Source organism: Bubalus bubalis, chromosome 19, assembly GCF_019923935.1.
Source record: "Bubalus bubalis isolate 160015118507 breed Murrah chromosome 19, NDDB_SH_1, whole genome shotgun sequence".
NCBI classification, from domain to species: domain Eukaryota; kingdom Metazoa; phylum Chordata; class Mammalia; order Artiodactyla; family Bovidae; genus Bubalus; species Bubalus bubalis.
The window spans coordinates 26,039,573-26,054,691 of record NC_059175.1 but is presented as its reverse complement, the minus strand read 5'-3'; the positions used below and the strand labels follow the sequence as shown (position 1 = coordinate 26,054,691).

At 43.4% G+C, this 15,119-nt stretch overlaps 1 protein-coding gene across 1 annotated transcript in view; it reads left to right on the top strand.

Annotated features, from left to right (window-relative positions):
* Nucleotides 1-15,119, top strand: part of ITGA1 (integrin subunit alpha 1) — a 167,258-nt gene that overhangs the window by 95,156 nt on the left and 56,983 nt on the right. The window contains exon 8 of the mRNA XM_025270534.2: nucleotides 1,633-1,783. Coding sequence (XP_025126319.2) covers nucleotides 1,633-1,783 — 151 coding nt within the window. The remainder of the gene's footprint in view (nucleotides 1-1,632; nucleotides 1,784-15,119) is intronic.

Below are 15,119 nucleotides of genomic sequence, written 5' to 3'. Positions count from 1 at the left end.
TCGAGGCTGGGGACACTGGCTGAAAGGAATCAGAATTGTAAAAAGGATTGCTATCTCATCATATCCATGTCCAGATTTCATTTAAAGACTAGACTTTAACATCTATTTTCACCTTTGTACATAGAAAGAAGTAAAAAATCTGTTTGTCTGGTATAGAGGGCAGAGATACACAATTCCCCAGTGGTCAGTACTAAAAAAAAAAAAAAATAGCTTCTTTTTCTCTTTTGAAAATTGTAGGAAAAATTGAAAATTAAAAAAAATAGTACAACAAAATCCTATGTACACGTCAAACAAAATCACCAGTTCTTAACATCTTGTCATATTTGCTGTAAGTCCTTTTAAAGGGAAAACAAGCACAGATGAAATTGTTTTGCTCACATCACCAGAATCCTCTCTCCCTCCTCACAAGATACCCGCTACCGTGCATTTACTGTATATCTACAGTAGAACTAATGTTTACCGTGGCAAACCATTGGGAGGTTAAAACAAGAGGTGTTTCTTTGGTGTATTCCAAACTGCAGCTGTTTGTCCTCATGACCAAAGTAAAATATTTATCTTTCTGTTGTTTTCTTATTTTCTTTTGACCAAAGTAAAATATTTAAATAGACTATTCAGTACAATGATTGGTACATTTTATACCAAAATCTAAAAAAAAATATTATATGAAATCCATTCATTGTTTTAATCCTAAGTAAAGTGTACTCTTCTTGTGCAAGACTCTGGAGGGGAACGTGAAGTGAGTAAAAGAAATTAATAAAGGGAAAAATGTGCCTCTGTGTGTGTGTGTGTGTGTGTGCACGCAGAAGATACAAAACAAACAAAAATTGTCAGTTTCCCCTATCTTCCATCCCTTTCCATAAATACTTGTTGAATTAAATCAAAATTCCTTTTTTGAAGTTAGTGCAATGTTTCCTTTCTCTCCATACCACCTCCTCCTACCTCATCCCCAGCAGCCTTTGTCCTCAAACTTAATTCAGACCAAACCTTTCATAGCTAGCCAAACCCTTCTTGCTCCATGAACCCGACTCTGTCACTGACTCAGACCACAGCCATCTGCAGTCTAATTCCTATGTCTAAATTTTACCCCATATCCAAGCGCACTCTCAAGCACTCACAGCCATGTAGATACTCCGTTTTCTTCCACACCCACTCAGTAGCTCAGAAGATGGCTACACTCTTCCATTAATGTCAGACTAGGTGTGGGAAGTGAGAGCTAAAGCAAAAGCTTCTGCCAAAAGCAGACAGAAAGAGGACTGTCAAGTGAGACAAGGTGTGTTTACAGAGAAAGGTGGGTCTGGGAGAATATTTAAAATCTGACCTTCTCTAAACCTTCTGTATGCTCCAGTCAATACCTTCCCTTTGAAATTTCCAAAGAATGAAAGACTGCTGCCTTTTGGATAAACAAAATATCCCACAAGGGATAAATGGTGATTAGCAAAATGGTAACCTCTCCATCATCTGGAATAAATCTTAACCTATTACAAACAATGAGCATCATGGCTCCTGGCTTGAACAATGGGAGTCAATGTTAATGGGCTCCCTGGAGCTGGCAATGTTTTCATTTTGTTGATCACTTTGCCTAAACTTGGGCTGATGTTTGAATTGCTCCTCTTTTGTCTGTGATTATTTCAGGAAAGAGGCTTTCACTGAAGCCCGGGGTGCCCGAAGAGGGGTTAAAAAAGTCATGGTAATTGTGACGGATGGAGAATCCCATGACAACCACCGGCTGAATGAGGTCATCCAGGACTGTAAGAATGAAAGCATTCAGCGGTTTTCCATAGCTGTAAGTACGGGGCTAGAGATGCCTTTCGGGCTCTGGTGTGTGCATATCATGATTATTTTATGAGAGTTATGCAAGCAAGGTTGGAAAACAGAAATGTCTCCATTTGGAAGTAAACTCTGTGGAGGCAGGATTAGGTCTTGCCCCTTTTGTGTCTTCAACATAGTGTCAGGCAACTGGAGCCTCAGCAAACACTCACTACAAGAAAGAAGGGAGAAAATGAGGAAAGGCTGAGGAGGGAGAAGGGAGAAAATGCATAAGAAGAAGCGAGTGAGGGAGGGAGAGAGAAAGAAAGGGACAGAAACAGGGAGGGGAAAAGTGGAAGAGAAAGGGAAAAGATGGAGGGATGGAGGGAGAAGAACATATGCCTTCAGCCTTGGGGGAGGGGGGTTTCTTATATTGATTTTTTTTTTTAATAGAGAATGAAAGATTTCAGAACTCTAAAAGTTCAACCAAAATTGCTTTTCAACAAAATCCTTTTTATTTATAGTTCAGTTCATTCAGTTCAGTGTCTCAGTCGTGTCCAACTCTTTGTGACCCCATGGACAGCAGCATGCCAGGCTTTCCTGCCCATCACCAACTCCCAGTAACAACAGCTATTACCCACAATTTGGTTTTCAGCATTTAGTCAGTGCTATTTCCCTTTTTCCTTTCAAAAGTGTGAACAGTGAAAGATACCCCATCCAATTGTAGGTAGGGAAGAAAAAGAGATTCATCCTTGATGAAGTCCCAGAACACACAATTGAGTCACTGCTTCCCTGAGGCAAGGTGCCTATTTCTTATTTTATAACCAAGGTGATAGGTTATAAATAGTTGCAACATTTTCTTTTTCATTTGGGGTATAAGATTTTTAAAAAATTAAAACAGTCCATTATTTCTCATTCCCTTTGTTGTTACTTCTTTAAGTTATCATTTGCTAATTATTCTTCACTCCGTCATTACCTCTCCTGCTACCACTGTTGTAGCCACGCGTTCTGGGAAACAAACTCACTCAGAAGGACAGTGCAGATAGTGGAGTGCAGTTTATTACACCGGCGGGCCCAAGGCAGAGTCTCCTCTTAGCCAAGGACCCCAACCAGTTTTTGTGAAAACCTTATATACCCTAAGTGTACGTGCCCAAACCCACCTCCCCAAATTCCCTGAAACTAGTCTGAACAAAGGAAGAGAAAGATACAATCAAAGTTAACCCGTGATTCATATGCCTTAAGCCTAGGTACTTAACAGTGGACGATCATCAATAGGCCTGTGGTCATACCCCAATAAGCATAATAGAATTTATGATTCTATTTGGTTACACAGATAATTAGGGTATTCTTTTAGGCAATGGAAAGTCTAGGTATGAGCCCTGGGGTTCTTCCATCTGGGGGGTCTGGTTTTCCAGTTGGTATGTTGTTTCCATGGATCCTGAGCATATAGCTCAAAGTCCACAGTCCGGCCCAAGATGCAGTCCTGCTTTCGAAATGGAACCTGTTCTGTCTGTTTCCTCCTACATTCCCCCCTCTTGATGCTCTTATCTCATAGTGTGAGCATCACTCATAGGGACATATTGCACCCTGGCTCTCTGACTGCCAATTTGGGAGAATGACACCAACCTCTGGGTTACAAAGTTCATAATACTTTGTAAAATGCAGGATCCACAAAGCAGAACTATCAAGACAACTATAACAATGGTAAATATAGTTTTCTACCAATCACCCTTCACTCAAGATAGGACCGAAGTCCAAAAAGAAAGATCATCATCAGACATAGCTTTTACCTGACCTTTCATGTCATCTAGGGTGGCTGATATATTGCCAGATAAAGCAGGAATATATACACAACATTCAACATTATTTATAGCACAGGTCCCTCCTTGTGCTGAAACTATGGTTAGTCTCAAGATGATACCAGCAAGTCCTTGTAGCACCAGTTAATTGTGGAGCTTCACCTCTTTTTCTTAAGATGGTCTTGGTTTCACGGAGATCAGTGGGGTCCTTTTGTATAGTCCACTCGGCGTCCTCCAGGTCTGTGCTGTATGCTCTCTTCACCCTCCTGTGGAGGATCCAGGGAGTGACATCTGCAACTTTAACTGCCGTAGGAGTGGTTAGAACAACAGTATATGGACCCTTTCAATGTGGGGCCAAGGAGTCGTGTTTCCAGTCCTTGACCCACACCTGATCCCCGGGCACAAATTCGTGAATCTGTTCCCCATACAAACTTAATTACCCGATTTATTACCTTACCCAGTTCCATCTGCTGTGAAATCCCATCTCCCCTTACCTGAGGCAAATTTGTTGACATCTGCTTTATTATGGAAATTATGTATTCTCCATACACAATTTCATATGGAGAATAGCCTTAGGACAGTGGGGTCATCCTGAGTCTGAGCAGAGCCATGGGAAGCAAGTCCACCCAGGAGCAGTCAGTCTCTATGGTACGCTTGGAGAGTCTCTTTAAGTGTCCGGTTGGTTCATTCGACCGTCTCAGAACTCAGCCTATATGCAGTGTGCAGTTTCTATTTGATGTTTAAAGTTTTGCTTACTTGTTGTACTAAATCATCTATGAAAGCCAGGCCATTGTCTGGTCCAATGCTTGTAGGAAATCCAAATCTAGAAACTATTTCCCTAAGCAGGCACCAGGCTACCTCTGATGCTCTTTCAGTCCAGGTAGGAAAAGCTTCTACCCATCCCAAGAACGTACATAACATGACCAGCAGGAAATGGTGTTGTTGGTAAGGTTTCATTTCAGTGAAGTCCAGTACCAGGTGTTCAAAGGGCAGCGTGCCTTTCAGCTGAATCTCCAGAGGTTTTTGTCTGTGCCGAGAGGCAGCATTAACCTGTGAGCAGGCAGCATGGCCTAGGTGGGTCGCTTGGTAGGTTTGGCTTATCAGAGTGTGTGCCAGCTCCTCTAGTACCAATAATTCCGCTTTGGCTAACCTGACAGCCGTTGTCTTTGTTTTATCAGGCTAGTGCCATCAGTATATAGGACCCAATTAGGGTCTGGAACCTGTGTCCTTCTTTAAAACAAACCCCAGATACCTTACCTCCTCCTTGCAGATCTGTGCCTTCTTCTTCAACACCCGGTAACCTGCTTCCATCAGCAGCTGGAGCAGTGTTTTTGTCCCTTCCCAGCATTTTTTCTTGGTCTCGGCAGCCAGCAGCAGGTCACTCATGTATTGTAGGAGCCAACATCTGTACTCTTCTGGGTGGAATGAGTCCAGGTCAGAAGCCAAGGCTTCCCCAAAGATGGTTGGGAAATTCTTAAACCCTTGTGGGGGAGTCCAGGTGAGCTGTTGTTTGGTGCCCCCGACTGGATTTTCCCATTCAAAGGCAAAGATGGGATGTGTCGCTGGGGCAAGGCATATGCAGAAGAAGGCATCCTTGAGATCTAGGAAAGTATAAACTTTAGTCCTCGGCAGGAGGAGACTAAGTAAGGTATAGGGGTTTGGAACAGTGGGGTGTAAAGTCACAGTAGTCTGGTTGACTAGCCTGAGATCCTATACAGGTCTATAGTCCTGTCCTCCTTCCTTTTTGGCTGGCAGTATTGGCATATTCCAAGCCGATTGGCACTCTACCAGAATGCCCACTTGTTTCAATCTATTGATGTGGGGTAGTATGCCAGCCCAGGCCTCTATTTAGCCAGCCTGGTTGGGGGGGTGGGGTGTCTTCAGCCCAGACCTCAGGGAATAATTGAGTTAGCTCTCTCTCATGCTCTTCCTGCCCACCTGGTTCTTCTTTCGGAGGCTCATGCAACCTCCACTCATCTTGGCGGGGGGTATTGAGAGAGAGAGCAAATAAGTCATAGTGTCCATCCAGAAGGTGGGCCTGTCCTTTGGGGAGAAAGTCACTTGTGCTCCTAGTATGGAGAGCAAGTCTCTTCCAAACAGGGGTACTGGGCACTCAAGAATGTTTGGTCCCCCACTTTTAAGGTTACCATGGATTCTTGGGGACCTAATATCTCTGAGCCCAGGCTACTGCTGCTAAGTCACTTTAGTTATGTCCAACTCTGTGTGACCCCATAGATGGCAGCCCACCAGGCTCCCCCATCCCTGGGATTCTCCAGGCAAGAACACTGGAGTGGGTTGCCATTTCCTTCTCCAATGCATGAAAGTGAAGGGTGAAAGTAAAGTCACTCAGTCATGTCTGATTCTTAGCTACCCCACGGACTGCAGCCTACCAGGATTCTTGGGGACCTAATATCTCTGAGCCCAGGCTACTGCTGCTAAGTCACTTTAGTTATGTCCGACTCTGTGTGACCCCATAGACGGCAGCCCACCAGGCTCCCCCATCCCTGGGATTCTCCAGGCAAGAGTACTGGAGTGGGGTGCCATTGCCTTCTCCACTGAGCCCCGGCAGCCCTATTTAATTTCCAAGCCAGCAACCCCCACAACTGCGGGAGCTTCCTTCTCCTTCCTTGCCTTAGAGTATTCATTCTTCCAGTGGCCAAAACCTCAGCACCGGGCACACTGGTTTGGCTGTAATGGGGTCCAGGGCTTCCGTTGGGACCGGTTGAAGGATGTTCTATCCCTGGGGCAGAGGAGGTTTTCTGGAGGGCCCAAGATAGACTTTCCCAGAGCAGTAGCTAGCATTGTAAATCTCTTGTCTGTTCGCTTTCGTTCTCTCTGGCTCTCTGGCAGAGCACAGATCAAATCAGATCAGTCGCTCAGTCGTGTCGACTATTTGTGACCCCATGAATCACAGCACACCAGGCCTCCCTGTCCATCACCAACTCCCAGAGTTCACTCAGACTCACATCCATCTAGTCAGTGATGCCATCCAGCCATCTCATCCTCTGTCGTCCCCTTCTCCTCCTGCCCCCAATCCCTCCCAGCATCAGAGTCTTTTCCAATGAGTCAACTCTTCGCATGAGGTGGCCAAAGTACTGGAGCTTCAGCTTTAGCATCATTCCTTCCAAAGAAATCCCAGGGCTGATCTCCTTCAGGATGGACTGGTTGGATCTCCTTGCAGTCCAAGGGACTCTCAAGTGTCTTCTCCAACACCACAGTTTAAAAGCATCAATTCTTCGGCGCTCAGCCTTCTTCACAGTCCAACTCTCACATCCATACATGACCACAGGAAAAACCATAGCCTTGACTAGATGAACCTTTGTTGGCAAAGTAATGTCTCTGCTTTTGAATATGCTATCTAGATTGGTCATAACTTTCCTTCCAAGGAGTAAGCATCTTTTAATTTCATGGCTGCAGTCACCATCTGCAGTGATTTTGGAGCCCAGAAAAATAAAGTCCGACACTGTTTCCACTGTTTCCCCATCTATTTCCCATGAAGTGGTGGGACAGGATGCCATGATCTTCGTTTTCTGAATGTTGAGCTTTAAGCCAACTTTTTCACTCTCCACTTTCACTTTCATCAAGAGGCTTTTTTAGTTCCTCTTCACTTTCTGCCATAAGGGTGGTGTCATCTGCATGTCTGAGGTTACTGATATTTCTCCTGGCAATCTTGATTCCAGCTTGTGTCTCTGCTTAATTCCAACATCTCCCTTCCCTTCTTATCAGTAACTCACCAGGAGAGGCAGGTATAGCTTGAGCGGTTCAGCTGGAGCTGGATCCTGGAAGTGTTGGCTAGAGGCTTATGTCACCGGGATCAGAGCCCTCCGAGGTGGCAGCTCTATGACCTCGACCTTGGGAAGAGCTAGCGGAGGAGCAGCGGCTGCTGCAGGACTTCACCTGGCCCTGGATTGGGCATTAAGGCAGCCTCCGGTCCTCGTGGAGCACTGGGCAGCGGGCGCGTCATTATCCAGAATGGGGGAGGGGGAAGGTCATCCCCGTCCAAATCCTGTAGAATTTCCTTTTTTATCATCAGTCAATTTTTGTACCATTAATATTTTTCCCTTTCCCTTCTGGATACAGAACCTTGTCCAAGTAGGAGGGTCTTGAGCTAACCCTAGCCATGAGTCAATATATGGATATTGATCCAGGTGTCCTGGCTCTCCTGTGACTACTGTATAGACTGCTTCCACTATTTTTGAGTTCATGGTGTCCTCTGGTGGCCATCCTACTCCCATAGGGGGCTTCGACCTCACAGAGTCTGTGGAGGTGGTTAGGCTTCATCTTCACCCCACAGTCTCCTCCAAATCCCTTCTTTAAATTTTTAATCATGCATTCCAATACAGTTGCCATAGATTCACTTCCCCCCATCTTGCTTACCTTCTCTGACCTTCTTCTATTTTTCCTTTTCATTCTGTCTATGAAGTTCTCAGTACCCTATGTACTTCTGATATTTCTACTCAATGAAACATTTATATTGCCATTCTGCCTCCTTCCTAATTGGGGTGAGAAGAGCCTTACCTGCCAGATCCCAGAGGGAGAAGAGGGATTGGCATGTCTTCACCTGCCAGTTGGCATGGCCGAACCAGAACACCACGTGGTCCAAGACTGTTTCTCCTTTAACTTTTAAAGTCCATTTTGCCTTGGTGGGTTTGATCAGGTGTGGATGAAAACACAGATGGATTAAATATCCCACATCTCAGGCCATCTTCAGAAAAGCCAGTTCGTATTCACTTATGAATCCCCCACCTTCTAGCCTGACAATTTCGAGGGGGTCAAGAGTTTCACAGCAGATGGGACACCTCCTTGGGGAGGGCAGAATATGCGCACACAAAGACCAAGTTTCTTCTCCTAACAATCCCCTGGTGATTGCTTGGTAATTTTCCCTAAGACGGCATGGACACCACCTCCTAAATGACATTCACAAATTTCCTTCCTAAGCCCTAACATGCTTGTCAACCTGTGTACCAAGCAATTGCCGCCTGTCTATTCCAGGCTTCTGTGGGTCCCCGCTCCTTCTAGTCCCTCCCAGGGGGGTGATCAGGCCCCCTCTTCCACCCTGACATGTGGGTTCCTCCTCACCTGAGAGCTCAGTTCCCTTGCTGCCGTTCACTGCCTGCCAAAGCGAAGAAACCGGGCGTTGAAAGGCTGAATTCTTCCAGAGGGGCGAGGCGCCTTCCCCCCTCTAGGAGATTCAAGCCACAAAGCCTCGGGGTGGCCTCAAATGAGACCTGTCTCCTCAAAGTGAGGAGTTGCCCAGCCCATGCACCAAATGTTGTAGCCACGTGTTCTGGGAAACAAACTCACTCAGAAGGACAATGCAGATAGTGAAGTGCAGTTTATTATACTGGCGGGCCCAAGGCAGAGTCTCCTCTTAGCCAAGGACCCCAACCAGTTTTTGTGAAAACTTTATATACCCTAAGTGAAGTGAAGTCGCTCAGTCGTGTCCGACTCTTTGCGACCCCATGGACTGTAGCCTACCAGGCTTCGCAGTCCATGGGATTTTCCAGGCATGAGTACTGGAATGGGTTGCCATTTTCTTCTCCAGGGGATCTTCCTGACCCAGGGATCAAACCCGGTCTCCCACATTGTAGGTAGACGCTTTACCCTCTGAGCCATCAGGGAAGCCTATGTACTCTAAGTATACGTGCCCAAACCCACGTCCCCAAATTCCCTGAAACTAGTCTGAACAAAGGAAGGGAAAGATACAATCAAAGTTAACCCGTGATTCATATGCCTTAAGCCTAGGTACTTAACAGTGGACGATTATCAATAGGCTTGTGGTCATACCCCAATAAGCATAATAGAATTTATGATTCTATTTGGTTACACAGATAATTAGGGTATTCTTTTAGGCAACGGAGAGTCTAGGTATGAGCCCTGGGGTTCTTCCATCCGGGACGTCTGGTTTTCCAGTTGGTATGTCGTTACCATAGATCCTGAGCATATAGCTCAAAGTCCACAGTCCAGCCCAAGATGGAGTCCTGCTTTCAAGATGGAGCCTGTTCTGTCTGTTTCCTCCTACACTACAGCTATTTTGATCTTTTCCAGGGTTGAGGATAATTCCTCATGGCCCAGTCTTTACTCAGAGATACTGTCCACAAGCAGAGACTGTGCCTGGCCTCTTTAGTATGCAAAGCCCGCACATGCCTAGTTTGTCCCACACAACCGGGTACCAGAGATGCCATCATTTGTTCAGTTTCCTCCCAGAGGATATAGTCTGGCATTGCAGGTACCATAGATGCAGGCTATGAGCTGAATTAATCAGCAGCGGCATTAACATTAGGAAAACTTCAGTGGAATTAAAGTATCTATCATTTCTTTGTTTCTTAATTTTAAGTGAATTTTATATCACTCTTGCATTATACCTGACTGCATATTCATATTTCTTGCCCTTAAATCTGTTTCCCTTTGTTGGATCCTTGGTTGATAATTCACATTTTGCCTCTTATCTGGTCAAAAAGAGGTCTCATGGTTGCATTAACCTTGCTGGAGAACCATAAAATCATGAGTCTCTTCCCCATGTTAATCAATGAATTAGTATCAAATTGCTCTTTGAAATGGTATAAACAAAAAGTATAGGAAAATTTCAGTTTAGCAACAATTATTTGTTATTTTCCCAATTCATATATTTTCCAAGTGAACCTATTATGTGTTTTTTAACTTATACCAAACTAGGAAATAAGACAGTTATTTTACTTCTTCTCCTTGTGTATTCACATGGAAAGGTTTCAGGAATTTCTCCACACCTCTTCACGATAAGATCAAATATTCTTGGGGGTCTAGCCCTGTTATGGCCTGGACTCTTTCTCCTTCTCCATCTTTTTTCCCTCACCATTTGATCCTGAACACCTCAGAGATGTGTTTTGGGGGCGGACAACCACTCCAAAAAGATTGACTACTGAAAAGATAAGCACTCTGGTAAAACTGCAAACACTCCCTGGGAAACACTCAGATTTGGTGAGGGCGCTGAGCTGGTTTGAGGACCGTTCTGCATGGTCTCTATTCTGTCACTTGAGAATATATTAGACATTGCTAGGAGGAGCCTGCTTTATATTCAGATTCTAACCTTAAATGGTGATGGCGGGGATTGTAATGGCTGTAAAATTGGATCACCTGCAGCATTCAAATGAAAATAAGGAAGTTAGAAAATATCTTAGAATTTCTTTCATTGGCACACAAAAGGCACTGTGCTACATGTAAAGGAGCTTTATACTTTACATTTGACACATCTGCCTCAAGGGAGCTTCAATTCCAACTGTCTATTCCAGGTAAATATTAGCAGAATACCAAATGCCTGGGCTTGACATATTAAGTGAACAGGAGTAATTTATAAGTATTATTTTGTATCTCTTCTGATTCATAGAAAAGAATGTTTTTACCAGCTACCAGATCCTTGGGTAAAGGACCAAAATACATCTCTCTCTGTTTTCATTTTTATTCTGTGATGCAAAATAGTTCAAACTAGCTGCAAGTCACAGTAATTCCTGTGAATTCTGTGAGAATTCTTTTATCTTATAATTTCTGTGGGAATTCTGTTCTTATATTTTCTTCTAAATATATACTGCCATTCTGCATTTATACATTTTATTCTTATTCTTGTTACCTGGGCATCTTCCCCATTGAACTTTACCCACTTGTCTCTGTCCTGTGACATAAAGCGCTAAATGTCTGATAACATTTACATTTCAACTAAGAGCCTCAACTATGTATAGTTCAAGACAATGTTTTATGTGTATCTTTAACTACATCGGTTTATAAGTGAAATGGAAGCTAACATGTCAATTCAATAGTAAATCTAAAATATGTTAAATAGGAACCAAGGAGGTAAGATAATAACTTACAGAAAAAATTAGGTAAATCAGTGGGGACTTGGAGGGCTTCACACGATACAGTTTTTATAAATATAAAAGAAATTCATGCATAGCAAAACTGCTAACAAAAGAGAGGTCTACCAGTGTGCCCAGAGAAGACCAAGTGGAGAATGAGGTGTTGAGCAAGGGCCAGAGATCCTGAAAGCCACACCTTGTATGTAGTAAATACTCTGGACCTCAGAGACTCTGCCTTTTCCATCTTACCTGGGGCATGTACGCCCAGCTGTGGTGAGACACCCACCTGCAGGAAGAGCATTTGACCAACTCTCTACTACTGTTTCCATTTCATTCTCTTACCCGTCAAGCACCCCAAAATGGGAAAAGCACTAGTGGTCTCTGTTAAAATGTAGACCACTTCTGATGTTTGGCATGTGCTCTTCAGCCAAATAAACAGGAGCTAAGTTTTTGTGTTCCGGTGCGATTTGAAAGCTCCTCTGTAAATCTGGACATAGTAGTCAAGAATAATTTCAAAAGTCAAAAAAGCTGCACACGTAGTGTGCCCATTTACCTTAGAGCTAGCTCTGGTTTTCCTAAATAGTGTGCTTTCTTCAAAGCAGCTCAGAGTTAGTCACAGACAGTAAGGCATTTTGCCTCCAAGGACATTTTACAGGTGTAGGAGGTGGTAACTGACAAGAGAGCTGGAGAAATGCCCTGGTGGTCCTGGAGCGCAGGAAGCCCTCCAGGTACAGATGTGTAGTACTCCCTCTGGGCCCCTCCAGCATGGGCCCCTGCCCCCACTAGAAGCAGCAATAAAGCCCCCACCCACTTCTCACTAGGAAGGAAAATTTGAGATGATGCACTGCCTGCCTGCCTACTTGGTACTCAACTCCTTTTCTCACATTAACATTTAGGGTGCAGTGGCACCCAACTCCAGTGCTCTTGCCTGGAAAATCCCATGGACGGAGGAGCCTGGTAGGCTGCAGTCCATGGGGTCGTGAAGAGTCAGACATGGCTGAGCGACTTCACTTTCACTTTTCACTTTCATGCACTGGAGAAGGAAATGGCAACCCACTCCAGTGTTCTTGCCTGGAGAATCCCAGGGGCGGGGGAGCCTGGTGGGCTTCCGTCTATGGGGTCGCACAGAGTCAGACACGACTGAAGCGACTTAGCAGCAGCAGAGTGATTCAGTTGTTGATCTAAACAGTTATTTATGATACAAATAAACAAGTATGTCAAAGATCATAAACAACAACACTTAAAACAATCATTGTAGTTATTTTCCTTCTACGAGTGAAAAGCCATCTTAATCAAAGTCAGTTTTTAAATCTAACAGTCTAAACCTAACAGTAAGGAAATACATGTGGAAGCTGAGAGCAGGTGGCTGAGGAGAAGTGGGGGAGCCATGTGTTCAGAGGAGGGGAGGCAGGGGCCGGGCAGCCAGCACGGATGCCTCCACCTGTGCCCACCTGCCTACATGTCCAAGATTCACCCAGTCCTCGATGCCAAACTGTAGTTGGAGACTCAACTCTTCTCTGCAACAGGACTTTGGAGGCACCATGGAGGTCTCTGTTGTTAATGATGCCAGACAAATGCATGTCTACTGTTTAAAGATAAAGTGAAGCTAGAAAATTTTGGTAACTTCCTGGTCATTAAGGTCATAATTCTTCTTCTCCCCAAGGAGTCAGATATTCTCAAAAAAAAAAAAAAACAAATCAAGCAAGTTAGATATTCTAAAAAAAAAATAATAATCAAGCAATAGCATGGAGCTCATGAGTGTTACCTTTGCATTTTGGATTTCAGGAGCACAGAACTGAATGAATCATGAACTTTGGTTCAGGAGACATTCTCATCATTGTCAAAGCATGGCCCACTTTCTTTGTTTCTGTGTCTATAATTGTACCTGCATACTTATTTTAATAATGTTGTAATAACCATGAATTACTACCCAAACCAAGAGCTAGTTTGGTCCTCTGACAACTTACCACCTGCATTATCACATTCATCACCTGCCTTCCTCCACCTGGTAACCATCAACCCAAATCCTATACTGACTATCTCTTGATCTTTTTTTTCTAAATAATCTTTGGTAACTGTGCATATCTGGAAAAAAATTAATTTTAAAAAGGTTTTCTTGTTTTTAACTTTATAAAAGCTAAAACATACAATATTTCAAAACTTTTAAACCTGAATATTAAATTGTAAAGATTCATCCATATTATTGCCAGTATATGACAGTATAGATCATTACAATTTTCAAACTGATAAGGCACATACAATGCAAAACTTCAGTGTGAATACTGTGCACAAACTAAACAATCTGATGAGTTCTGACAGTTGGATTCATCCACATATTGTTGTTGAGTTGCTAAGTCCTGTCTGATGCTCTTGGCGACTCCATGGACAGTAGCACTCCAGGCTCCTCTGTCCATGGGATTTGCCAGTCAAGAATATTGGAGTGGGTTGCCATTTCCTTCTCCAGGGGATCTTCCCAACCAAGGGATCGAGCCAGCGTTGCCTGCAGTAGGAGGCAGATTCTTTACTACTGAGCCATCAAGGAAGCCCCTACACACCAATAGGATTGCTAAAACTGGAAGAAAGGAAAACAACTTGGTAATACCAAGAATTGTCATGGATGCAAAGCAACTGAGTCTCTCACACGTTATTGATGGGAAAGGTGAAATGGAAAAATGGAACAGTTGTTCTGGTAAATATTTTGGCAGTTTCATATAAAGTTAAATATACTTTTATCGTAGAACACAGAGCCTTCATCCCTAGGTCTTTACTCAAGAAAAAAGAAAATAGATAGTGTTTCTAAGCACAAATACTTAGAGCAGCTTTATTCATAACCACTTGAAACGGAAAACAACCCAGATGTCCTCAACAAATGACTTGTATATCTAGACAGTAGAGTCCTACTCAACAATCAGAAGGACTGAATTATGATACATGTGATTACATGCATGACTCTCGAAAGCTTTATGCAAAATGAAAGGACCCAGACACAAAAGGCAACATACTATTTGATTCCTTACCATTAACATTCTAGAAAAACCAAAGCTGTAAGGACAGAAAATTAATCAGTGTTTGCACAGAGTTAGAAAGAAGAGGAGACTGACTACACAGGGGCAAGAGGCAACTGGAGTGATGGAAATAGTCTAATCTCAGTGTGGTAGGAACACAAATGTTTAGGTTTGTCAAAATTCATAGAACTGTACATAAAAAGAGGTTGATTTTTATTGTATATAAACTATATCTCAATAAACCTTACTTTAAAAAATTTAAAACTAAACGTTTGAGAAAACCTGATAGAAAATCTAAATAATTACAGTTAACTAGAGGAACCAGAGATCAAATTGCCAACATCCGCTGGATCATGGAAAAAAGCAAGAGAGTTCCAGAAAAACATCTATTTCTGCTTTATTGACTATGCCAAAGCCTTTCACTGTGTGGATCACAAGAAACTGTGGAAAATTCTGAAAGAGATGGGAATACCAGACCACCTGACCTGCCTCTTGAGAAACCTATATGCAGGTCAGGAAGCAACAGTTAGAACTGGACATGGAACAACAGACTGGTTCCAAATAGGAAAAGGAGTATGTCAAGGCTGTATATTGTCACCCTGCTTATTTAACTTCTATGCAGAGGACATCATGAGAAACACTGGGCTGAAAGAAGCACAAGCTGGAATCAAGATTGCCGGAAGAAATATCAATAACCTCAGATATGCAGATGACACCACCCTTATGGGCAGAAAGTGAAGAGG